General features: G+C 36.0%; 1 protein-coding gene across 2 annotated transcripts in view; it reads right to left on the bottom strand.

The window, feature by feature from the left end:
* Positions 1–1,871: 1,871 nt before the first annotated feature.
* NSG2 (neuronal vesicle trafficking associated 2) overlaps positions 1,872–26,631 on the bottom strand; it is a 228,334-nt gene continuing 203,574 nt past the window's right edge. For both annotated transcript variants that reach the window (XM_051978930.1, XM_051978929.1), the window contains exons 4-5: positions 3,635–3,745; positions 1,872–3,457 (exon numbers count right to left, since the gene is read on the bottom strand). In XM_051978930.1, coding sequence (XP_051834890.1) covers positions 3,263–3,457; positions 3,635–3,745 — 306 coding nt within the window. In that variant the 3' untranslated portion in view covers positions 1,872–3,262. The remainder of the gene's footprint in view (positions 3,458–3,634; positions 3,746–26,631) is intronic.

The following is a 26,631-nucleotide window of genomic DNA, read 5'->3' as shown; positions in this document are numbered from 1 at the left end:
AAAAGCAGGGATGGAACCTGTAAGGAGATCCAATTATTTGATGCCAATTCCTTTAATTCATCCCAAGATGATGCAGGATGATACATATGCAGAAAACATCATCCATTTTAAGCCTTGGTTCTTGTTTGAGTTTGTTGCTTGAGACTGTTTTTGGACAAGTTTCTATTGTCTTACTTGTGAAAGGTCTGATAAGTGAGCACAGATGGCTAAGGTACTATTTGTTTTTCCTTAGAAAATGACCACAAGACAGTACATATGCAAAACTCATACTCGGGAGCATAGTGCCATTTCCCTTGATCCTACCTACAGAAACCTTAGTTGTTTTCTAAGCAAATAGTCATCAACCCCATGATACTATCTTTTGTTTTATTTTGTTTATTGTTAAGGCAATTGGGATTAAATGATGCCTAGAATCACACAGTTAGTGAGTATTGTGCATGAGGTCACATTTGAATTCAGGTCCTCCTGATTCCAGGGATTATGCCCTATCCACTGTGCCACCTTGCTGCCTTTTGTTGTCTTTTACCCCAATTTTCATGCTCAAGATGTTATCAGGATTAGCTCTTCTTCAAGAAACAGCCTCACCAGGTCATTGCCAGAAGATCAGCCATTAGGACAAAAATATTTGACCCATGGCATCTCAAGAAACTAAAGTACAAAATAAACTTCAGTTCTATTCATTTATGGAGAAAAGAAGAAAAAGAAAAGAAGGAGAAGGAAAAGAAGAAGAAGGAAAAGAAGTAGAGGACCAAGACCAAGAAGAAGAAGAAAAATAGGATTTCTCTGAACTATCAATTCTTATTTTACTAAGGCTTTGAAAATGATTATGTAATTGTCAGATTATTTTATAAATATTTTTACTTTGTAGTTATATCATTCTCCCCAAATCCAGAACCAGATACAATACCTAACACAAACTTGGTGCTCAATAAATATTAATAAATAAATAAATTGATAAATGAGTGAAAATCCTTCTGAGGCAGAGAGCTTCACCCTTTTTTATAGATCTCATTTTACAATAGTTGCTGATGTTTTATCCTAAGAAATGCCATGTGTATTCAAAGTTAGACTTAGGAATTAAAATCTAGCTTTGAATTTGTAGTTGAAAGTCAACATTTGAAGTCCACCTCTTCTACTTACTATTTCACTATGCAATTTTTTTTTATTTGGGGCAAGTCATTTTTCCTCTCACAACCTCAGTTACCTCATGTGTCAAATGAAATTGGCTTGGGTTACTTCTTAACATCTCATCCAGGTCTAACTTCTAGATCCTACAATTATATATGAGCTATGTAGAGATGTCCTAAGGAGTAAGATTACATTGAGTTCCCTTCCCATTCTGCAGAGGCAAATTTCTCAATTTTGCCAAAAATCAGTCCTGGATAGGAAACTCTTTTAATAATTTTTTTTTTTTGTCACTAGTCATTATGAAGTGGAAATTATCCTCAGCCCATTTCAGAATCAAGCTTATCCAACTTGAAACTCTCAGAAAAGAAACTGTCATCTCAGACACATAATTTAACCTTTGTTTGCTTTTTTTACCTATAAAATGAGGATAATAATAGAATTTATTCATAGAGTTCATGCAAAGATTAAATGAGACAATATTTGTGAGGCACTTAGCAGTGTCCAGCACATAGTAGGTACAAACCAAGTCTCCACAGACTCAGTTTTCCCCCTCCCCAATGTCTCCAGATCATCAGCATAGAAGCTGTGTGTTTTCCAAGGCATGTTCACAGGATCCTGATCCAGTCCCCACTAAACAGCAGGCTCAGTAACTTGGAATTCCTCTGTTCTTTTTGTCGTAAACATCCCTACTTCTTTCCACTTTGCACTAGGACGCACAAAAAGACACAGGGAGTCAAGAAAGGTGAGGACTCTCAGACACATCTATCTTTATTTTTTTTCTTCGCAGAAAAGTTCAAGAATTACACCAAAAAATACTTCAGTCTTGGCTACCTACTGACAAAAATACGCCACAAAATTATAAATTATTCAGCACTTTGCTGGGGGTCAATTTTTGTTTGTTTCCCATTTCTAGTGACAGATGAATTTACAGGTGAATCATGATGGGGACAGAAAATCAGCTGTTAGCTTTTGGCATTACAGTTTCACTATACTATTTTCTCTATGTAGTTGCTGAGTATAATGGTACTGATAGCTTCACCAAACCGTGGCCTCTTCTGTTATACCCTTTCTTAATGGCCTGTTAGAGATGACTGAGAAGCCCTATCTTACATTTCAACCTTGCTAACCTAACTCTTTTTTCCTATAATGAATGCCCTATTTATGGCACGTGGGCTTGACCGTGGCCTGCCCAGGACAAATTAGCAGATGGGAGGCTTAGCAGAATAACAGGTCAATAATAATATCTAGTCCCCAGTAGACATATGTGCAAAATCTGGCCTCGATGTGGAATGAATACTGAAAACAGAAAGAAGCCAGGTTTAAGAATCTGTACCAAGGGCTCTTTAGAGAATATCTAAGGGGACAAAAACTTCAATTCACTTAGAGAAGAGATCAATTTATACGACAAGCCACAAAGTCTTCCCACAACTAGATAAGTGGGTAAGCTTTTCCCAGTCACTAACTCAAGTTAAAAATACTCCCACTATCACCCTTAGCTTACTTCTTTAAGTTACCTCCCCGGGCCCTGTGTTTTATATGAGCAGAGAGGCCAGGCCCATCCAGGTCTAGACAAAAGATTACAGATCACCTTACTGCACACACGGCATGAAGAATTGCCCCCTGCCTCCCAAACCCTTTCCCCCACACACATTGGAAAATTGGCTTTGTAGCCATTCTCCTGAGCCTGCCCAGGCCATGGCCATATTCTCTTCCTCAATTGAACCTTAGGAGATCCTTCCATTTCTCTTGGCGTCACTGGGATTGGGTCAGGGTTCTGGGAGAGTGACTTGTTTTTATTTCATTTTGTGTTTTTTTTTGTTTGTTTTTTTTCCCCTAACAAATAGTAAGCAATGTTTTGAAAAATATTTTACATCGTAACAATCAACACCAAACATGCCTTTATACAAGAGCTCAACTCAGTTAGTTACAAATCAACAAGAATAACAATGGACCAAAGTAAATATCGATTCAAACTCCTCCTGTGTGTTCATCATTTAGGCTTACTTCTCTCTCTCTGTGGAACCCTGGGTTCCACGGTGTTGTCAGGTACCTGGAGCATGGGTTTTGCCAAGCCCCTGTTCCCTCCCCCCTCCCCCCTCCCTTTCCCTTCTCTTTCCCCCACTGGTGGGCATCTTTAGTGGCCATCCGTCTTCACAGCCTTTGATTCGTGGTTTATAGGTCCTGCTGCCGAGAGCCAGGGTGCGATGGCCCTGGAGCTGGTCTGCTTGGCCACACTGTAGTGGCTTATGACAGTGTAGAACCGGCCCCGGGAGCTGGAGTCCTGTGCTGAGTAATAGGCGTCCAGGGAGGTTGGGATGCAGCGCTTATGCTGAGTGAGAAAGAGAAAGAAACAGAGACATAACAGGGGATTTCTCCTCCAGATCTCGGACCCTCTTGTGCCCAATCCATTTGCCTTATTTAGATACAAAGGGAGACAGAGCTATAACATGACACCCAATTAAATGCCCGATTAGCTCAGGCAACGCCTTTGGCTGGTGTTCCTTACCTTATAAACGAATCCATCTGGGCAGCTGTGGTCATAGGTGAAAGCCTTGTAAACCACCAGAAATACAATGCAAGCAAGAAATGCCAGAGCCAGGCTGACCAGAATAGTGACCTACGAGAGAAATGGGCTGTTAGTCTCATGAAGGGAATAGATACATCAAAAGAAGTTCACAATTAAATGTCATGTTTGCCTTCTTACTGGATTGGTAAGAAGGCTGGGAAGTATGGGAAAGAAGGAGAAGGACTGGGCTGAAATAAAGAAGCCTGCCTTTATATCCTTCCTGCACTGCTGACTAGCAGTAAGACTCTGGGCAAAAAACCCAGGCTCTTCCTTTGTAAAATGAAGGCATTTAATGACATAATTTTGAATATTCCTTCCAGTTTGGGCATATTTTTCTAGGATGTCTCCTACCCTTCCGTCTTTATTCTGTGTTTCAAAGCTCCTTTCAGTTTGGTCATTCTATGGCATAAGGTTCGTGAGAAATGATTATTAATAACCAATACCTTGGAAGGATTCAAAGGTTCTATCCTTTTTCTAAATTCCTCATTTTAAAAAGCTCAGTTTTTCTAAGGATATTACTGATAATGAGATGGCATTAACTCTTCTGATCTTAGTCAGAACCCTCCCAAGCTGACAAGAAATTTGATCTAGGGTGGGGAAGGCCATCCTGTTCTGCTCAGGCACTGGTGGGGTATACATTCTTTGAACTGATAGCCTAAAGTTATGGGTGGCCTGGTATAGAGACACTTTCTCAATACAAGAGATACTCAACCCTTCATTTTAATAAAGCCCACCTCTGATAATTTAATTAGATCTGATTGCTCTTTGATGAACCACCTACTGTTTTGAAAGATGTATAAACTGTGAGTTCATCACCATAAAAGTCTTTAGTCTAAGAGACATGGCCAAATGACCATCTTTTTATTAATAACCTGCTGGCCTTATTAATAAAATTAAATTACCCAGAAACTATGTCTCTCAAATCCTTTTAAACACCATAGTTACTAAGATCCCTCTCAGCTCTGACATTCCATGGTCAAGTTTTTGATATCCTTTTGTGATCTGATGCTATGAGAACAGTTTCACATTATAATTAGAACAGAGCTGAGTATGATTTATCTGTCAAACTCTGTCCAATTCTTTGCTACTCCTGCCATGCCTTTGCAGCCCTTACATTCCTGCCAAAAGAGCTTCCATGCTTTAAAAAGGAGACCTTTCACTTTGTTACACCTTAACAAACCTCAATGGAGACAGTAAAAACAACTGACTAAGCAAAAATCAGGATTTTAAAAGGATGAGTAATATAATCCTGATGTAATAAGGAAACCAAAAATGACCCTCCTTCCTACTCATCATAATGGAATAAATTGTTTACTTTTATGAAGGCTAATGGGAGTAGCATATAGGAGTCAGGAAGAGAAAGAGCATTGAAATGATAGTCATGGGGTCCTGACCTTGAAAAGTCTCTGGATAGCATTTAGTGAAAAATCTTCATTTCAAAGATAGGAGAATTAGGCCCAGAAAAAGGAAATAATTTGTTTAAGGTCGCAGATAGGAGGCAGGCCCAGGACTTGAACCCATGGCAAACTGGAAGTCCAATAAAGTGCTAAAGGGCATGAGGGCAACAAGATAGAAGACATGGCAAAACATTTTATACCATAAACTTCACCATGATATTTCTGTTGTTTATTCATTTTAGTTATGTCGAACTCTTCATGATCACATGGCAGGGTTTTCTTGGCATCTAAAGTGATTTGCATTTTCTTCTCTAGTTCATTTTACAGATGAGAAAACTGAGGTAAACAGGGTTAAGTGACTCACCTAGAGTCACACAGCTAGAATGTGTCATAGGCCACATTTGATAATGAGTCTTCCTGACTCCAGGCCAGACATGTTACCTATGGAGCCACACAACTGTCCTTATGATATTCAACACTGCTCAAATTCAAGGACTACTTTATACTTCCAGAGAAAAATTATAATTTTCATTTTTAAAAGCATTAAGGTTTTCTCAAATAAGTCTGTGAGATAGGCAGGACAGATATTATGGTACCCATTTTAGTAATATAAACTGAGGGGAGAGAGATGAAATGACTCGTCTGTAATCACCCAGCTAGTAAATGTCAAATCCAAGATAAAACCTTGGTAATTCCAGTTCCAGGTTGATTTTTTTTTCCTAAACTGGGTTGTCTCTATCATATGTGTGTACACTGGGTATAGACAGACAATTTGAAGAGAGCAAGTCCCTGATGGGGATTAAAGAATTGGAGGAAAAAAATAACATCTCCTCAAAAGGTTTCTCTGATTGTAATATGATTCAGGATAATATGATGCTATGTGATAAACATCTATCAAATGCCTCCTATGTGCCAGGCACTGTGTTAAGTGCTAGAGATATGAATTTTTTAATGTTCTATAAAAGTTCTAAATCTTATACTCTACATAAGACCTATGAGTTGGGATTATTTAACCTCTACCCTTGGTAAGAGAAGAAACTTAATTATGAGTTTATTAGGTAATATTACAAGTTGTTGCTGAGTAAAATGGGAAGTTGTTGGCATTTATTAAAGAGCACCAGATGCTACTTATAAAGTTAAGACTCCAGGCCTGATTTTATCATTAGCTAGTTCTTTGACTTTGGAAAAGTCTCTTCTCCTCTGTGAACTGTATCAGTAAAATGGGAGGAAAAGAGGAGACAATATTTAAGAACTGTAGCTTTTAAGCTTTTAAGGTACAGTACAGTAGAAAGAGTGCTACATTTGTAATTAGAAGAGGGCTAGCTTCCAAATCATACCTTGTTAGCTATATGGTCTTGGTGATCTCACTAAGCCTCAGTGTTGTTATTTGTAAAATAGGGTGGGGGAGTAGCAAGTATAGTAACCACTTGTCTGGACTGTGTTGTGATGATTTAATGAGAAAATGTTTGTAATTTACTTTGTGAAACTTAAAAAAAGAATCTTTGAAAAGTAAATGAAGCATTTGTTCAGAGAAAGAAATAAAGCATTTTGTCACTTCGGAAAATGGTGTAAAGAAAGGACTTCAGAAAAATCTCTGTTTCTAAACTTTGAGAGGAACTTGTTAATATCTAAAATAACTTTAGATAATATTTGCTAACATTGCTAGATGAAAACTCTCTATGTTGTTGTTGAAAACTCACCTGTATAAATGAGCTAGCTCCTTGTCTATAGAAATAAAGAAGAGATTGTGTGTCTATCTGTGCAAGTGTTTGTTCATCAGACTTGCTCATCAAGTCACCTACATTATAAAATCTCATATCCCAATCCACAATCTAATTTGCTGCTTTTCCATTCCCAATCAGAGGCAGCTCCTGGACACTCTCATGCCATTCCTGCATTCTTTGTCTCTTTGGAAATTTAGCTTTTCACTCTCTGTTTCCATGGAAAATTTGCATAAATGAAATGATCTTTTTTCTTTTTAAAGTTTCTGGTGTAATTCTAGGGTCCTTTGTGATGAAATTGTGACAGAAAGAAGCCTAGTGACAAACTTTTTTTCTGCACTCTTGCCTCATTTGATTTCCATGATTTCTTAAATCTAAGAAAGGTTCATTCCCTAACTATGGTGCTGATTGGTCTTACTATTGCTAACTACTCCCTTCCCCTGACCATGGTGCTGATGTAGATTGCTAGTGGAAAAGACTCTTAAAAACTTCAATACATTACAGAAATGAGGAGGAGGAGAAAAAGCCATTTAAAAAAATTTAGGTACACCATCTGAGGAGAGTAAGGGGTTTCAATTTTTCCCCAAATTATCTCCTAACATAGTGCTTGACATATAGCAGGTAATTAATAAATACTTGTCAATTGAGTGAGTGATTTAAGTATAATATCATTGTGCTCCGTATCTGCTTAGCTGAAATTAGATGATAGGATTGAGAGTCTGAAGAGTCTTTAAAGATCATCTAGGTCAATCCTCTCACGTTGCAGCTGAGGCAACTGAAATGCAGTAAGGTAAAGAGATTTGAGTTCAAAGTCACACATAGAGTAATAGAAATAGAATTTGAACCCAGAGCTTCTGAAGAGGATTTACATAACAATTCAGGCCTCCAACTGAAAAAGAGAGTAGGGGGAAATTTAGAGGAAATAAAGTGCTTGTTTAATCATATATTTAATTGAATGCCTGGATTTAGATAGGAGACTTTGGCTGTGGAACAAGATAGGAGTATAATCTGTTTAGGAGTCAATAGTACCCTATCCTTTCATACTATTCTATGAAAGGATCACAGCTCCAGAACTAGAAAAGACCTCAGGAGTCATCTTGTACACTTTAACTCATTTCAAAAATCTGCAAACTATGGCTCAGTGATGCAGTTTTGTTCAAAATCATTCAAATTGTTAAGTGGCAGAGAAATCATGACTCAAACTCAGGTCCCATAATTTCCAAGTTCAGTGTTCTTTTAATTACACTTCTGCTTCCCATAGAAGTGATGAAATTATGGGAAATGCAGAGACTTACAAAGTCTCAGAGAAATGGAACTACTTCCCAGTAAGAATAATATTCATTCCAACAACTAAACTATCCATAATGTTTAGAGTTTACAAAACACTTAGCATACATTATCTCATTATCTTAGCCTATGGGATCCTCATGAAAAACCTATGAGTCAGTAGAGCCTGTATGACCACAATTATCTCCAATTAACAGATAAAGAAAATGAGCCTCCAAGAGGTTAAATGATTTACCCAGGATATCCAGAATGTAGCAGAATTAGAATTTTAACCCAGATAACAAATCCAGAGTACTCTCCATTATATCCTGAAAGTCTACTGTGTAAGATGGAAACCTGGAATAGACACTAAGTAACACTTAGTTTATTTTGTTAATATTCCTTTCACTCTACCATACACATACCATTTGACACAAATCCTGTTGTCAAAGAACATCAACTTCTCTGTCTTTTCAAAGGAACTGATTTAACTAGGTTTATGACAGAATGAACATAGAAGTAAACCAACCAATCTGCCAATAGATCCTTACTCTAATATCCATGACAGCAATATGAATAGTATCTTATCTGACATGGAAAGTAATTTTCAATCATACTCCTTTATTTTCTTATTGTCTGTTCAATGGCCCGCTAAGAAGATAGTAAGTTTTTGTAAATACCGAGTATCACTATATAACATATACACACACTCATACACACACACACACGCACGCGCGCACACACACACACACACACACGCACATATATATAACACCATAAATACCTGGCATCATTTCTTTCAAATAAAAGATTGTTGCAGGGCTCTTTAGTATATTGGCTCACACTCATACAAACCTTCCTTTTCCTTCACTCATTTGCATTTCCATGGAATTTCAACTTTGCAATGTGATGCAATATTAAACTTTAATGTTTAGTTAGATCTAAGATTTCATCTTTGTGAGGATTTTCTCTATCAGTGCATATCACAATCCCTGTATCTTCTCCTCTTATGTTATTCTCTTCTGTCTTTCCATAAATCCTCCATATCCAATACACTAGAGGACTTCCTCTAATGGTTTGCATATTTCATGGATGCCTGTACAATATCCAAGCTAACTGTCAGTGACTCCTCCCTCTTATTACAGGCCTGGCCTATCACATTTTGCTATCTTAAGTAGCCTTGATATCCTTTCTGCCACCCCTCATAGGAAGGCCATTAGTGAAGATACACTGAAGCTAATTATACTTGTTATACTCTTTTCATCATCCTATGTGCAGTTTGTGCAATTGTGATTTTTCTGCCAGTTTTATTTTGTCATTAGAAGCCTTACAGCATCAAGTTGAGAACATTAGCATTTGATGAGCTTTGGTAGAAGTGCACAGCTTGTGATCACTGATGATGCATAATTGATGATTATCATATATGGTGATAAAAAAGATCAACTAGCATTTCTCTAGTGTTTTAAACCTTACAAAATGCCTTCTTTGTAACAACCCTATCAAGCAGTATGGTGTAGTTGTTCTTATCATTTTCATTAGAAATTAAGGTTTAGAGAGGTCAAGTGATTTGCCCAGGATCATGTCCAATCCAATGATGTCTCCACTATGTTATGACACTGATATAATTTTTTTCTGAGCTAATATGTCATAAATTTTGCTGAAACCCAGGAGAAAAAATCATAGTAGGAAAGTAAGAGAAAAGATATAGCCGTATTCTACCAATTCTTGAACAAAGATATAGTGCTCTAGTTGTTACAGAAAATATGATGCTTCATTAGCATTCAAATAGTCAAGAATCTCAATTCAGTAATACCCAATAAACCTCAACTTTCTTATGAATAACATGAACCTTGGAAATCTCAAAGCAATAAAAACATTCACATAGGGGAAACAAAATTTGTAAAGAGCTCAAACATAGATGCACAACAGACATTAATCTTTTGTAAGTGGCAGCAAAATGAGGACTTATGGGAGGAAGAATTAACATTTGCACATTCCCCAAACAGAACCTTAAAGGCATGCATAGGGATAAAGAACTACAAGAAAGCTTTATAAAAGCCCAGTCTCCTGAAATTAAAAAGCCTGAAATGTCCTTTAATATTTTTTTTCTCTTTTCTTTCCTATTCCCTAAGAATAAACCTTAAAATTTTATATAGTCATAGAATTCCTAAGTGGCAAGGGATTTCAATAATCAATTAGGCAAATCATTACCAAATAGGACAATTAGTGTCTGTAAAATTATTGATAAGTGGTGATCCTTCTCTTTAGTGAAAGACCTCTTGTAAGACAAATACACTACCTCCAAAGCTCAGTGTTTTTTTATTTCTTGATCACTATAATTATTAAGAAGTATTTTTTACATCGTATCAAAATATGCCATGTTATAACTTCTATCCATGACCACTAATCCTAGATCCAACAATTAATCTTTGTCTTTTCTTCTAGACCCAGAATCATGATGGAACCCAGAAAAAGAAATCTGATCCCTTTTCCCCCATCATATCCTTCCAAATAGTTAAAAAATATTGCTCTAATTCTTCTTGCCTCCAGGCTAAACAACATTAGCACCTTCAAGTAATCCTTAAAATTATGGATTCAACTTTTCTCCCCATTCTAGTTACCTTTTTAAAAAACACATTTTAGCTTGATTCCTTCAGAAAGGTTCAAATTATTAATATATCTCCTCATACCACACCACATCAATTGTGATAAATAGCACTGTTATTTTTGGATGTGTCTATATTAGCAAAACAGATAGCTTAGATAAAATAAACCTTCGTAAAATGGGAATAATACTTGTACTACATGTCTTAAAGTTGTTATGGACAGAGCAAGTTATAAAACTTAAAACAACATATACATGTGAGTTGTCTTCTTTATTAGTAACAGAAAAGGATTTGGAAACCTACAGGTTACATGAAATGCAAATCACAATCATCATCCTCATTAACATTATTCAGCAAGAAATGTCTGTTTGAACAAAGAGTCAGAGGAGCTATCTCTTATGGTCCCATCTAAGCTATCTATATGACCTTGAACAAATGACTCAAACTTCCTGGGCCTCATTTTTTTCTCCAATGTGGACAAAAGAGGTTGTATTAGATAATCACTAAGATTCCTTCCAGCTCTATAGCCTGTGATGCTACATAGCCACAAATGGCTAGAAACCATTTATATTACCTTCTCATTGACTTCAGCTCTTTTGAATACCAGAATGGGAGAATTAATAGTTGTTTATACTGAACATTTTGCATCTCTTTGCCAGAATAATTTTCATTTTATAGTGCTCTTCTTTTGCTACTCTATAAAAACTATTAAGACAGGTATGATGTGTGGCTTAATTAGGAGGAAACAGAAGCAGCATTTATTAATAGTCTACTATGTGCCAGGTACTACTCTTTACAAATATTTTCTCATTTGATCCTCACAACAATCCTGGGAGTTAGGTGATATTATTATCACCATTTTACAGATAAGGAAACTGAGGCCAGCAGAGATTAAGTGACTTGTCCATATAGCTAGAAGGTGTCTGAAGCTGGATTCAAACTCAGTTCTTCCTATGTCCACTACCAATACCGCCGCTATTCACCATCACTGTATCACTCCCCTCCTTAACCTGCTACAATTTAGGCTATTATTTCTGGAAAGGGCTTTGCGATTTCAGTTTGTCCTGGGTAAGATCTGGGCACATACGAGAAGTCTTAATTTCTTTTTTCCTTAGTAGAAAGAATATTGGATCTGGAGTCAGAGGAGCTGAGTTTACATCCAAATAAGGCAATATAATTAGTAACATTTCCAATAGAGAGCAGCTAGATGGTACAATGGCTAAAGATCTGGGCTTGGTACATAGTTTATTAGATATAGTTAGAATCGAACCTAAGTGTCCTGATTTCAAAACCAGTTCTCTTTCTCCTATGCCACAAAATTTATACTCTTAGAGGCAGGACCCTCTGAAGTCAGGAAAACCTGAGTTCAAATCTGACCTCAAACACTTAACACTTCCTAGTGTGTGATACTAGGCAACTCACTCAACCCTAATTGCCTCAGCAAAAAGAAATAGAAGAAGAACCCTATATTTTGCTTCTCAATAGGTGGGAGGGGGTGTGGAGGAAAGAAGAGATCTTGCAACTGAAAAATAAAATAAAACAAAATATGTTTTTAAAAAGTAGGGCCCTACAAGTCATAAAATTTAAAGGAGAGTCCTTAATTTAAAGCAGAGTTGGAAGGGACCTCAGGTCACCTAGTCTAACTTGTTTCCAAGTCATAAATATTCTACCTGATAAATAAGGAGACAAAGATGACTCTAAAGTTGCAAACTCACATCACTAGAGGGATGGCAATATCCTTGATAGAGATGGACTCTTCAAGAAGGGAGTTTTGAAGTAATGATAATCAGTTCTCTTTTGGCCATGTTTTTTTGACACGCCTATTTATATAGAATACAGTACAAAATGTCCAATAGTGTATTGATGATTTAGGACTGAAGTTCAAGAGAACTCAGATATAAAACTGAGAGTCATTTATCTAGTGATAATAATTAAACCCAAGGTAATGAAGTCACTAAAAGAGAAAAGGATCCATGAAAGAGCTTTGTGTTACAATCAACATTAGGAGCCTGGCCATGGAACATCCAGCAAGACACACAGAAATGAGAAGAAGGAGGAAGAGAAAGAGGAAGAGCATTTAACATTTAAAAATAAATATTATCATATTTTATTCTTTAAACAATCCTGGAAGATAAATAATCTTGTTTATTCCATAGATAAAGAAACTGAAGCAAAAAGAGGCTTAAATGACTTGCCCAAGATCACATAGCTAATGAATGTCTCAGGCTAGATTTAAAATCAGGTCTTCCTGACAATGTTCTATCCATTATGCCTAGCTGAAAAGTTGCCAGAAAGTAAAAAGAAAGTTAAGAAAGAACAATGTTCCAAAACCTCAAATAGGATACAGTGTATAGTACTTAACACTGCTATGTCAAATGCTGTACAGGGGTTAAGAAGAATGTGGACTGAAGAATGTGGCCATCAGATCTGGCAATTAAGAGAACAATAGAAACTATGGAGATAACAATTTCAGATGAGTGATAATGTCAGTAATGTGAGGAGAGGGAGTGAAGGCACCTAGAATAAACTTTTTTTTTTCAAGTAGCTTATTTAAGAAAGAAAGGAGAGCTACAGAATAATATCTTAATTTATAACATAATATAATATAATAAAATATTATAATTATAAATTAATGATCTACTGAAGTTTTTTTTTTTTTTTTTTTTTTTTTTTTTTTTAGGATAGACACTTAGGTATGTTTAGAAAGCATGAAGAAAGAAAACAGTAGATAGAGAGAGGAAGAAGATTATCAAAATAAAAGGGATGATTGAGATTGCAATCTGTCAGAGAAGGTAGGAAGGGATAAGATCAAGCACATGTAAAAATATTTTAAAAAAGGATTCATATTTAAATGAAGAAGAATCTTCATTGAAGATCAAGATGAATGAAATGAAGAAAAATACAAAAATTTCATCAAGTCTTTCATTCATGAAATGGCAATGAATAGCTGAGGATTATATATCTTCCTCTCCCACTTCCACCACCAAAAAGAAAGAAAGAAAGGGAGGAAGGAAGGAAGGAAGGAAGGAAGGAAGGAAGGAAGGAAGGAAGGAAGGAAGGAAGGAAGGAAGGAAGGAAGGAAGAGAAAGAGAGAGAGAGAGAGAGATAGTGAGAGAGAGAGAGAGAGAGAGAGAGAGAGAGAGAGAGAGAGAGAGAGAGAATACCTAACAACAGAGAATGAGATTTAGAAAACAGGGAGATAAGGGATGGAGTTGGCCAGAAGAAGGACTACCTCTTCAGCAAAGTCAAGAAGAAAGTTGAGGATAATGTTGAGAAATTTAGAGAAGTAGAGGAGAGGAGAAAAAGAGCATTGCACCGGGCTTCTATTTTTTCAGTGAAGTATGAGGCAAGGTCTTCAAAATGTCATATTTAATCTTGAGTTACCAACAGCTACACCTAATACTCCATCATCCAACATTTTCATTCAATGCCCTGCCTGAAAGGCTCTCTCTTTTCACCATTCCTCCCTTGGCTCCCTGTCCTTTATCAAAATTCAAGCCAAGTCCCATTTTTTCAGGGGAGTTTCTCTTGTTTACTCCCTTCTCATCCTCACCAATGCCTTTTCTTTGATATCATTTTCCAAACACACTGTATAGATTTTATATATACATAGTTATTTCCATATAATCTCTATCATTAGGATGAAAGCTCATTTAAAATTTTTGCCTTTGTTTGTGTCCTTGGTACTTAGTACCATGCCTGATATATAGTAAGATCTTAAAAAAAATGCTTGTTGACAGATTGATGGAAGTTATTTGTTCCCAGTTCACTAAACTAATAAATCACTCTCACTACTCTGTGAGTCAATTTTTTCATCTCTGATAAGAAAAGGTTGAACTAACTTGTTTCTAAGATTCCTTCTAGTTCTAAAACCTATGTCACATTTTTAAATGTATGTATATGTTTTTTGCCTTTTTAACCAGATTTTAGCCACCCATAGGGAAGAGACAATATCTTATGCTTCTTTTATATATCCAAAGGGATGATAGAGCTTATAGTGTGAAGTGCACAACAATTCAATTCAGCCAACATTTATTAAGCATATACCATGGGTAACATATTGTGTCTTGAGTAATGGGAACAAATAGGCTAGGCCCTCAAGGAGCTAACAATTTTAGAGATGAAAATACAAAAATATACCAAATATAAATAGCCAATGCAAATAACTACAATATAAGGAAGAATGAAAATGGTATAAAGGGGAGGTCTAACCAAGCAAAATACTATGGAAACTTTCAGGAAAAGACTGATTTCTTCTTGGAGGGGTGGGAGAATGAAGACAGAGGCATGAAAATATGGGATTATCAGAAAAGCTTTTATAAAATCTTTTATACTGGAGCTAGACCTTGATGGAAGGGAGAAACTTCAACCAAATACAATGGGATGGGGGAAAAGGAATAGAAGAAAAGGGAGCAAAGGATTCCAGTTCATGTGTTTGGAACAATATGCGCAAAGGAATAAAGAAAATGACAGATGCCAGAGAATGAATGAGTCTAGAGAGAACATAAAATACATAAGTACAATGTTTTAAAAGTGGAGGCTTAACAAATGTGCTGGATTCAGTGAAAAGCACCTTGGCTAGTAGAATCTGAGCAATTTCAAGCTGAATTCTATTCCTAAGGTACACTGAAAGCATTCCTGGTATTTTCATCTTGGACTCTCAACTAGCTTCCATTGGAGCATGGGAAATGAACACATTTAAGGTTAAAATTACCATAGACTAACTCATGTACAAGAAGGAGAAAATACAAGGGGAATCTTAGCCTTTTTAGAATTTTATCTGAAAATTTATAGTCAAGATAATATCCCTTAAGTAATATAAAACTGGTTTAGCATAACAGATCTGGTTAGATCATTAGTAATAAAAAATATTGTTTGCTACTTATTTCTTATGCCCAATAAATCCATGTAGTCACAATCTTCTCACTGTTTCAGATTCTTGTACATGTCTTTGTTTTCCCTAAAAAAACTACAGAGGACCTATCCTCTACCAAAAATATCATCTTCTGGATCTTTTAAATATATATAATCATGTAAACATGCATATATGATATAAATTATATTTACATGTGTGAATGTTTACATATGATTCCCATGTTATATATTATACACACACGTTGACATGAATACAAGTTATAGCAAACTGCATTTTACAAGTGAAGAAACTGAGGTGTTTGGAAAAGTAGTATTCATTCAAACCTTAATTTGAATTCAATTCCTCTGATTAAAGCTTCAGCCCTTTTCTATTTAGCTGCTATGTCTCCCTACAGGACTAAGTGGGCCATTGTTGATCCTCATAATCTGTACGTGACCAATCATGTTATGCTGGGCCATCTTTTTTTTCTTAATAAGCTCATATTACTTTGATCCTGTGTCTTTTATACTGCTTGGGACATCTAAGTCCTATAAGTCATCAATGGTAATATGCTGCAGTTTCTGTCACCCGATTAATAAACTAGATCATCCTTCAGTCTGCACTAGGGTACTTTTTGAAGCTTCTGGCCAATGTGTGAGGCAACTTTGGCTCTAGCACCAACATATTTCTAATCCAAGATGATTTCATTAAAAAAATTTATAACTGACGTTCAAAAATGTGAGTGAGCTTTATAAAACATGCTCTCCACAGAACTTTTCCTAGTCTATAATTACCCAGGAAGGTTGCATTTCATCTAGTCATACAAGAAATCCATGTCTTTGCATCTTAATGGCCCAAATAGATTATTTTAAAATTCAGGTGGAAAACTCACCCCAGACTTCTCTGCTTTTATCCAGTTTTTAATTAAAGTTACTTTATTTTTTATTCTGTCCACTGGCAAAACTGGCAAAACTCCTTTAGATGAAATATAATCTTTTCCAAAATTATTGTTTAATTTACACTCCAGCTTGGGAGCTCAATAAGTCATTACTCCAAAAGACAAGACAAAGAAGGTAGGTAATTGGATTCTTTTTTCTGTCGTTCATTATAGTGGAAATGACAATGAATGTGGAATCAGAAGACCTGTATTCAAATCTTTCCTCTGCTTCTCGCTACTGATCTTACTTTAAGCAAATTAATTTCTTTATGGGCTTCAGTTGTTTCCTCTTTAAAATGATGGATTTGGACTATATATTACCCTTCTGATTCTAAACCCCATGATTCTAAGTTACCTATGTTAGAATATGTAAAGCCCCCAACCTTGCCTTTGGACAGTGTTACCATAATGGAACTATTTTCACTGGTCTCTGAATACAGATCATATTTTTAAAAAGATTATACTGTCATAGATAAAGAACTATAGAAGGGATCTAAGAGGCTATTTAGTCCAACCTCCTCATTTTACAGATTAGGAAAATAAAATCCAGAGAGTTAAATGTCCAACAACTCACCCAAGTTCACATAGTTTTTAAGGAACGGAATTGAGCTCTGAGCTTTGGACCTCTGACTCCAGAGCCAGAGCTTTTTCTCTTGTACCACAGTGCTTTGAAGATCTACACAGTGGAGATGATCATGACAATAGGGAGAGTACAAAATATAACCAAAAGGGCAACAGGATGTGACACAAACTCACAGGATCCGAGTTTCAAGCCTGTCTCTGCTATTTGCTATCTGTAGAAGTGACTTTTACTGACCACTTTTCTTGCCCAAACTTTCTTCATCTCTCAAGTGGAGACAATACTCTGCCTAACTCAGGTCATTATGAACAGGAAAATTCTTCAATAAGTCATGTATCACTGTAGAAATGTGACCTATCACCATTGTTTCATAGACTAAGAGGCTCCTAAATCTACAGAAGGAAGGAACCAGATAATCTGACCTTCTCATTTGAGAAAATTGAGTGCCAGGAAGGTGAACAGACTTGTTCCAGAGGTAGTAAGAGGCAGATCCAGAGTGGGAATCCAAGTCTTCTGAAGTCAAACCCAGACAGAATTCAATGAACAAAAGTCATGAGCACCAGAAAGAACACAATTAAAGTGTCCTGGCTGTAAGCTGGTCACTTAACATAAGCTAATCATAAATGATGAGAAAAAAGGATAGGATAGGTGGACACTTGATACCAAAAGGTAGCATTTATATAGCACTTTGAAGCTTACAAAGCTGTAGTTTAAGATCATTGAAGCTTAATCTTCAATAAAATTTTGGCAGCACCCAGTAATTAGGTACATATAAAATCTCATTTGAGTCATATAATAACCCTGTGAGTTACAGGTATAATATATACCCATTTTACAGATAAGAAAACTGTGATTAATAAGGGTTATTTGCCCGTGGTCCCATTATATCACAATTATAGCTTGAATCGAGGCCTTTCTGATTTCCAGGCCAACATAGTCCACTAGACCTTGGTGATACTCTATCTTCTGGCTTTTCTCTTATCAGTCTGAATTAAACAGATTATTGGAGAGCAAGGTTAGAATCCAGAAAGGTTAAGATATCATAATGTCAAAGGCCTGCACTTCTTTGATAATTTAAAGCTTATAAATTGTTTCCCTTGCAATAATCCTAGATAGGAGGTAGCCCAAATTCTGTTTACATTATCTTTCTATTTTACACATGAGGAAACTGAGACTTCTAGAAAATGTGTATTTTATCCAAGTCTCACAGGAAGTAAATAGCAGAAGTAGGATTCTAATTCAGGTTCTCTGATCTAAAATTCAGTGCTTTTTTCCATGAAACCTCCAACCAATCTGAACACTGAATAAATGCAAAAACAGATTCCAAATGGCTCACCAGATAATTAAATTATTTGTGCAATAGCCAGACAGACTGATAGTTTGAGTTGGTCTCCATCTTGTAATAGCTTTTCTTTCTCTGAGTTATTTAGGCAGTAATAGGCTTAGATTTGTTTAGATGCACAGTGTGCCAGCTGCAGCCTAAGCAGCAAATCTTTGTGCCAAGGCAAGAACCTTGAATGAAGAACACACAGTTACATTTCCAAGTCTTCATCACTTACTCTGGTTTTAAGAGGCAATTTGTGTCTAACAGCCTAAAACTGAATTTAAATGAATGTCTCCGATTAATTAAACACTTTTGCTTTCCTTTGTAGGCTATCAATAGTAGTTGTGAATGCTTTTCTGGCCCTTGAAATAGCAGATTGTAATGTGAAGTTGGGGAAAGCAGTAAAATAATTTCTCTCCCATCTCAGACCAAAGTGAACTTTATTATTAGGATACTGTTTGGTCAACTCCATACTAACATCAAACTATTGAAAATCTAATTAAGAAACTCCAAACTCCAGAATCCCCATGAATACTATTTAATAAATTGTACTTTGAAAGGAAGGGGAAATGAAACATCTGTGGCCTCCAACTTTATGAGTAATAATTTCAATCTCTTTTCTTTTTTGGGAACCTCTTTCAGAAGCACATTGTGGGAGAAAGGGATGATTAGAGAATGGAAGCCAAGGGCTTAGAGCCAGGATTTCATTAATAATGGTGAGGGCCTTGGAAGAGAGAAAGTAACATGTATACAATAAATATTATTGAGTGATAAAGTATCTTCAACTTTAAATATCCATTATCTTGCCAATAACAATAAAAAAAATCATCAAGGATTTGATTACCCTCCTTGTAAAAATAATAAAAAAAATACATTTTTTGTGCTACTAGAGGGTCCCAATGACTTGTCAAATTAGTCCCTGAGGTCTAAAAATATTTATGTGGCTGGAGCAAAATATAATTGCACACAATTTAAGACAGGGAAATTGAGGCAACAACCCACAGTAGATGAAATAGGCACAAAACCAAAATGAACAGTTAATCTAATTGATTAAACTGAGACATAAATAAAACCAATTATAATGCATATTATAGTGGAAAGAACACCATCTTTTCATAGAAGTTGAGTTCAAACCCTGTATTTGATACTTTCTACCTTTGTGATTTGGGCAAATTACTTAACCTTACAGGGAATTGGTCTGCTTATTTATAAAATAAATGAGTTAGGCTAGTCTCCGAAATCTCTTCTAAATCTAGATCTATGTTCCAATAATAATCTTAGCAGTAATAACAATGATAATGACATACTTCCAAGTCATGTGAACAATAAGATAGAAAGCTAGACATTTTTTTCTGGTCCCCATAATCTCTCAAATCCCTTCAAAACAGAAATTATAAACCAAACAAGAAGCAACTTTATTTGTCTCCATGATCTGGAACCCAGAACAGGTTTAAAAAAATAATTCAAATCCATGAATTGCCACTTATGGACCCTGAACTCCCATTTTACCACCAATGAAGCTACACAACACAGTCAAGGAGCCAACAAGGCTTCCCCAAAACCAACCCTCATCCCTTACATTTTATTTCCATCTTCATTCTGGGACTCAGTACTTTTAGCTGTAAAAATGAGGTGGGGAGATTATATGATCTCAAATGATCTTCCTAGCTCTTAGGCCTTTGATCCAATGTTCCAACTGGCATATGTGCCTCAAACTACATTAGATACAGGACAAGCCCTCCAGGGCAGTCTAGTCAAGAAGTTAACACACATCAATAACCAGCATGATAAAGTGGAAACTGGGCTGGAGTAGGTTAGAAATCCTGGTTTTAAAACCCCCATCTTGCTACTTCTTACCTAGATAATTCGGGGCAAATTTGTTTTTCCTTTCTAGAACAGTTTTCACATTCATAAAATGAGTCAGCTGGACCAGAAGTCCTCTGAGATCTCTTCTGGATGATATAGATCTTTGGTTCTATCATTTCATTAAATACTAATCCAAAATAATATGTAAAAACTGACAAAGCAAGCAGTTTTGGCCTACAAGTGCTAGAAAGATTCAGAGAAGAGAAGGATCAATGGAAGCCAATATCAAAGAAGAAAATGTGAAGACTGAGGGTCATGTGAGTGTCATGTGAGGGTCAATGGGTTAGTTTTTGTTTCTTTGTAAAGATTTGATGTCCAACACTTATCAACCCCCTTCTTGCACTTCTTGCCAACTGGCACAAATTTTTAGTACTAGAAGGACTGTTGCTTATGAATTCTAATTTTTAATGTTGAAAGTATGTGATCAAGTATAGGCCAAAACAATTTTGATCTCTCATACTTGTTACATTTTTATGGCCCAACTCTTAACATCATCTACATGCATCTCTTTTCTCCTTCCCTCTCCCTTCAAAATTCTAGACTCACATGGACTGAATTCAAACATGGGAATCTGATTCTAAGAGGGTGATTTTCTTTCTCTGGCTCACTATCTCTGTAATTAGTCTTTAGTTACTGAAGTAAATACTTCAGTATAACAGCTCATGTCTGTTTCCAACAATGTGGGTAAAAGAAGTTCTTATCTCCCATATAAACATTGTACCAATTTTTTTTTAAAAAGATGTGAAGGAATTCATACGAACTAGAACTTGTGTCTGAAAACCTTTCTATATTCTAGTGTGAGTCCCTCTTTCCCTTCAGAGTCCTAACACAGGTGTCTCTTCCCCCCATGATTCATAATATCATACTACAGTTTCCATTCCCACTGGTTATTTAACATACTTTGGGGAATCTCTTCTTTTTATCTCCTGAAAGCTCCCATGGCCCCCTTCCTCACACAGCTGTTAGAGGGAAATCACTGTGTATGCCTAAAAGAAAGGATGACATAAAGAAATAGAAATGACTGTTGTTACCTCTGCAGAGCTGACTAGGGCCCAATCCTACTATTTATGAAAGCATGTTGTTCAGGAACCCCAGGTAGGTACAGTGTCTTCAGCTGTAGGAGTAAAATGAATCAACCAACCATTCCCTTGGTTACATTTGCTTCTCCTGGTCCCTTCTCCATCATATTCTGGGATGCTTTTCTTTCTCCTGGGCTGTGCCTCCTGAATACAAACTAGAGTTTATAAGAGGAGCAGTCTCTTCACTCCCTTACTTTCCCTGACAGACAATCAAGTTTTTTTTTTTTTGTTTTTTGGTTTTTTTGACACCAACCATATCAGGAGAGACAGGATTTATCAGTCAGGCACCTGATACCTCACTTCTCTGTCAGTTAAGCCCTTATTTCTATCTTTCTTTAAATCCTGGACCTTTCAAAAAAATAATAATAACTTCCCATAATGATGAAAGACAGTGGTAGAGAAGGGAGCATGAGTGTGAGGGAAGAAAATAGGATTGTTATAGCAACATTTCTCTAAAAAGCCAGATTCAGCACACCTAATTACATGAATGTTAATTAACTATTGTAGTATGTGACACAGCAAAGAGGATTCAGGGCTCCACTTAAATAAAGTCTGAGGATCCGGATTCAAATCCCACCTCTGACATGTACTGGCTACATAATCATAAATGAGTCATATAAGCTTCCAAAGTGTCAGTTTCTTATTCTGAAAAGTGATAATGATCCTTATATCTCATATCTTAAAGGATTTGGGGAAAGAGGTACCTTGCAAACATTAAGGAACTATATTAATGTAAACTCTGATTAGTAGCATTATTTATCTCTCTGGTATACAAGAAAATACTCTTAAATAATAATATCCTGTACTCTGAAGGCAACCTAAACTGGCTGGACAGCATGGCTGTGGTATCAGATAATCTAGATTCAAGTCTCAACTCTGCTAATCCTGTTTGATATTTATCTCTATGCCTCTGTTTCCTAAGCTGTAAAATGGAGGGTCAGACTAAATGCTATCTAAGTTTGCTTCCATCTCAGATTCCTAGGATATAATCCTCTGAAGTCTCTCATATGGAGGTCACCATGAATTTTTGAAGGCTTTGCCAATGAAGCCTAAATTCTCATATGTCTAGAAAAGAGCATGAGCCCATTGCCAGATTGAATTCCTGTCCTCTGAGAAGTGTGTAAGAAAAGGCTCATCCTCTATGGAACACACTTTTCTGACTAAGGTAATTTATGAAGCCATAAACTCTATATTAGAAAAGTTGATTGGCACCAGTGGAGGGAGTGACTACAACAACTACTTCACAAGATTCTGAAGTATTATGGTAAATGAAAAGTGAAGCTTATATAACAGTACTTAGGCTATCTAAATTTATTGTGAAGAAAATTAAATGATAAAGGAATAAGTCAATGAAGTGCTTCAATTGTCTAATTTTGAATATTTAAACACATTTCATCAATTTTTAATTTTCAATTCTTCAGAGACTGGTGTGCTCTATATCTCATATCCATAAAGTATGAATGGAATATTAATATTTTTTAAGACTGGGCCTCCCTATCTTTTCTAGGTTGAAAGTACAGGGGCTGTTAACATGCCCATCTGATTAGCATGGGAGCTTTAACATGCTCCATTTCTTATTTAGTCAAATTGCTCCTTCTTAGATGATGGTGGTCCCTCCTGGGGTCTCTGGAAGCTCACCATGTTAAGGCCAATCTTACTGTAAGCACAGAATGATTTTATTCATTTAATTCAAAAGTTCTAGTAGCCTCAGCCTCCTCAGGGACAAATCAAAACACTGGTATTAAAAAGATGGTTCTTTGTTTTTGAGAAGAGCTTTACATTCACTAAAGAAAAATACAGCCTGCTCTGCAACTCCTAATTAACACTAAGTCCAATTCATTGTCTATTTGCATTATCTATGCTGACATATAAGCTCTATAATCTATACATCCTACTCCATATGATAATCTGAGTAATGGACATTTTTCATCCACTTAATCTTTCCTGTGTGTAAAAAAGTAAGCAAAATAAAAAAATACAACTTCTGAGCCTTTAAAAAATTGAAAATAACTATCATAAAGAGAGCAATAAAGAAGTGTATGGTGGGAATGAACAGATTGTGCATATAATTGATGAGAATTTTCAAAAAAGAATGGGAGCTTAAGAATGTCACATGAAAAGAGGATGTGCTAGACATGTGATGACAATGAAGCGGGACAGATAAACAAACTTGAGAGCTTTATAAGAGTCCTAATAATCTCAGAAGAACATAAAGGGAGCTTTCAGCATATAAGATAGATCTCCTGTGTTGAACTGAGGAGAAAATATAAACATATGTGTCACAGAGGATAAACAGGCATGGATTAGTTCTGGTCTTCATCACTGGAGATAGGATCCAATCAATTATGTCACAAATGCATTTGTATATGTCAATATTATTTGTAAACTTCCAGATTTACTTCAAATTGAGCAGCATCATATGTAAAGATACTTGGCCTATACAATTGAATTCATGTCCTAGCTCTGCCACTAACTTGTTCTGTGATCTTGTGAATCTGTTTCACATTAAAACAAAATTAAGGATCTGGTCTAGATGATTTCTAAAGCCCTTTATGGTGCTAACAGCTTCTACATTTTCTGATTTCAAGAATTACTGTCTCCAGTTCTCTTTCAGCAGTTGCTTTGTAACCACTATCTCTGGCTAGAATGATGAAAAAGCTTCTCTGTAGTCAAATTTTCCTCTAGCTCAGCAAGAATTTAAAACATGACAAAATAAATGGCAGCTATAAGCAGGCAAAAATGCCACAAAGGGGCTTGCCAAGTGAAAGCTAAGGTCAAAGACTCATAACTTACAGCATTTACTCAAAATCCACAAACTGAACCCCCTGTTGTGATTGTAATGTGGGCAGGTTCATGATCTCCATCCACCTCTCCTCCACCCACCCATTCACCCACTCAACCTCTACAACACTAATGCTATATGTGATATTGGAGGGATAAGAGTCAATTGTAATCTCCCTTCTAGGGTTCCCACTTTCCTGGGGTACAATTCATAGTAGAAAGAGCTCAAAATGCTTTATTATCCCTGAGTTGGCTTAATGTTCTGGAGAAATCAGCTAAGAGAGGAGATATGGGGGGACAGATGCATTTTCCTGAGTGAGGCTCTTGGAGTAATATCAGATTGTGTGAATCAGAACATAAAGATTAACATTTCCCTTAGTTTCCCTGAATCTGTATGCTGTTTTTTTCTCTCTCTTTCATCAGCTGAGAAGTAAAAGAAAATGCTAGTCTATTAATTTGTCTTTGAAGAAAGTAACACATATAATTGTCACAATTATATGATTTTTGAATACATAATGGCCCCAAATCATTAAAGCTGGTATATTCTATGCTCCTTAATATCTAAAAGAGAGAATGAGAATGCAAAAATATGACTCAATTTAAGGCATAAATGACATAATTATGAAATTAGAAAATGACGAGAAACTGGAAATGGCAATTGATTGATGATGAGGATAGATGATGAGTGAAATCTAAGGAGATAACCTTTTCTAAAAGGATGACTTTGAATTTGCATTAAAAAAAGGAATTTCATAAGAATGAATGAGGGAGATAAGGCTATACTACAATTCTCTGAAAAAGACCTGGCTATTTCTGTAAGTTCAATATATGTGACACAGAAGCTGCAAAAAACTAATGAGATCTTAGACTGTACTGTTGTTTTTTTCTTTCATCCCTTATTAAAATTCGTGGGTGTTGACATAAAAATGAAGTTTCAAATAAAGCTTTTCCAATAGATTCCTACAAAACATGGAGCAATTCAAATATATATCTAGACAAGTTGTCATAATTCACAATGTCTTAGTAATCTACCTTAAAAATTCAGATAAATCCCATAGATAAGGAAGGCTCCACAAAAAGGACCATTTAGGGTCAATTGAAAATCAATCATTGACACCCAAAAGAATTTCCAAGATAAATACCAGTGCCCTGAGCCACAGACACTGAGTTCAGATAGACCAAGATTTGATGCTGGAAACCTAATCCCAATGAGTTAATATCTCTCTTTAGCTGATTGCTCCCACCCAAGTATAACAAAACTATGGTGAAATCTGAAGAAAGCTTAGGAATAACTCATCTCTAAATTATCCCAAATGTCAACATTAGGGTCTCCGACTCCTATATAATCACTCCACCTTCAATATGATTCTAGGGTATGGCAAAAAATTTATTTCATCTACCACAGAAATAAGATAACACAAAGGACTCATATGTACTCATGAATAAATACAGAAACAAAAGAAAAAAACACAAAATATTTAATAGACTATTAGGCTTATTAGAATCATATGTGGGACTTCTGAAACATAAATTCTCCCCATTTATCTTAAATCTATACCATAATAGTAAAATGCGCTACCAAAATACAGATAATGTGGACCTCCACCTTTGGTACATTTGAACAACTACAGAAACAAAAAAAAAAAAAAAAAAACTCAAATAGCTCATTAAAGTCATTAGTTTTTCCCCAAAAGGTAGTTATGTTAAAATCTATTTTTGCCAACCCTTCAAGATATTTTTGTGAATTACTAAGACAGTGTAATATCTTCAGTACTCAACACAATATCAAGCCCAAAGGAGTTTTATAAATGCTTTCTAACTAACTGCAAGTCCAAAGTAAAGTGAGAATATTTGTTCAGAAGTCTCATAAAATGTCTTTACATTCTAGGAGGAACCTATAGAGTCTCATTGACAGATTTAAATATTTTATATCTCTGTGGTCATGACTATTTTATGATGGGCTTTGTGTTAACTCAGTAAAATACTAGAACTAGAACTAACTATAGGACTAGGATTAGACTATGCAAGCCTACCTCCATGCCCATGCCTTGTAATCTCATCAGTTGATTGGAGATTTATCAAATTGACTGGGGATTCTTCTAATCAGTTTAAAAGAAATTAACAGCAAGAAGACACTGAAAGTCCTGAAGAGGACACTCTCTGAAGTAAGGGTTTTGTTGTGGTTCCAAGATCTAAAACTTAGTTTGATATATAGAACCTGAAGAAATTTAACCAATGAGTGAGGTTTAGTGGCTCACTGAACAGAACACAAAAGAGGTACTTACTGCCAGAGGGATTTGATCAAGTTCAGAATAAAGGAAATGATGGTGCTACTGTTCTCTCTTCTCGTCTAGGTACATCTGGAATATTAGATTCATTAGTGTAGACTACATTTTTAAAAATAATATCAGTGAGCTGGGAAGTGTTCGGAGGACAGTGATCAGAATGGTAAGGGAATTAGAAAATAAGTCATGAAAATCAATTGAAAGGACTGGAGACAGATAGCCAAGAAAAGATTTAAAGAA

Source organism: Antechinus flavipes, chromosome 2, assembly GCF_016432865.1.
Source record: "Antechinus flavipes isolate AdamAnt ecotype Samford, QLD, Australia chromosome 2, AdamAnt_v2, whole genome shotgun sequence".
NCBI classification, from domain to species: domain Eukaryota; kingdom Metazoa; phylum Chordata; class Mammalia; order Dasyuromorphia; family Dasyuridae; genus Antechinus; species Antechinus flavipes.
Note: the sequence above shows the minus strand (reverse complement) of the source record. Positions and strands in the feature narration are given on the sequence as shown.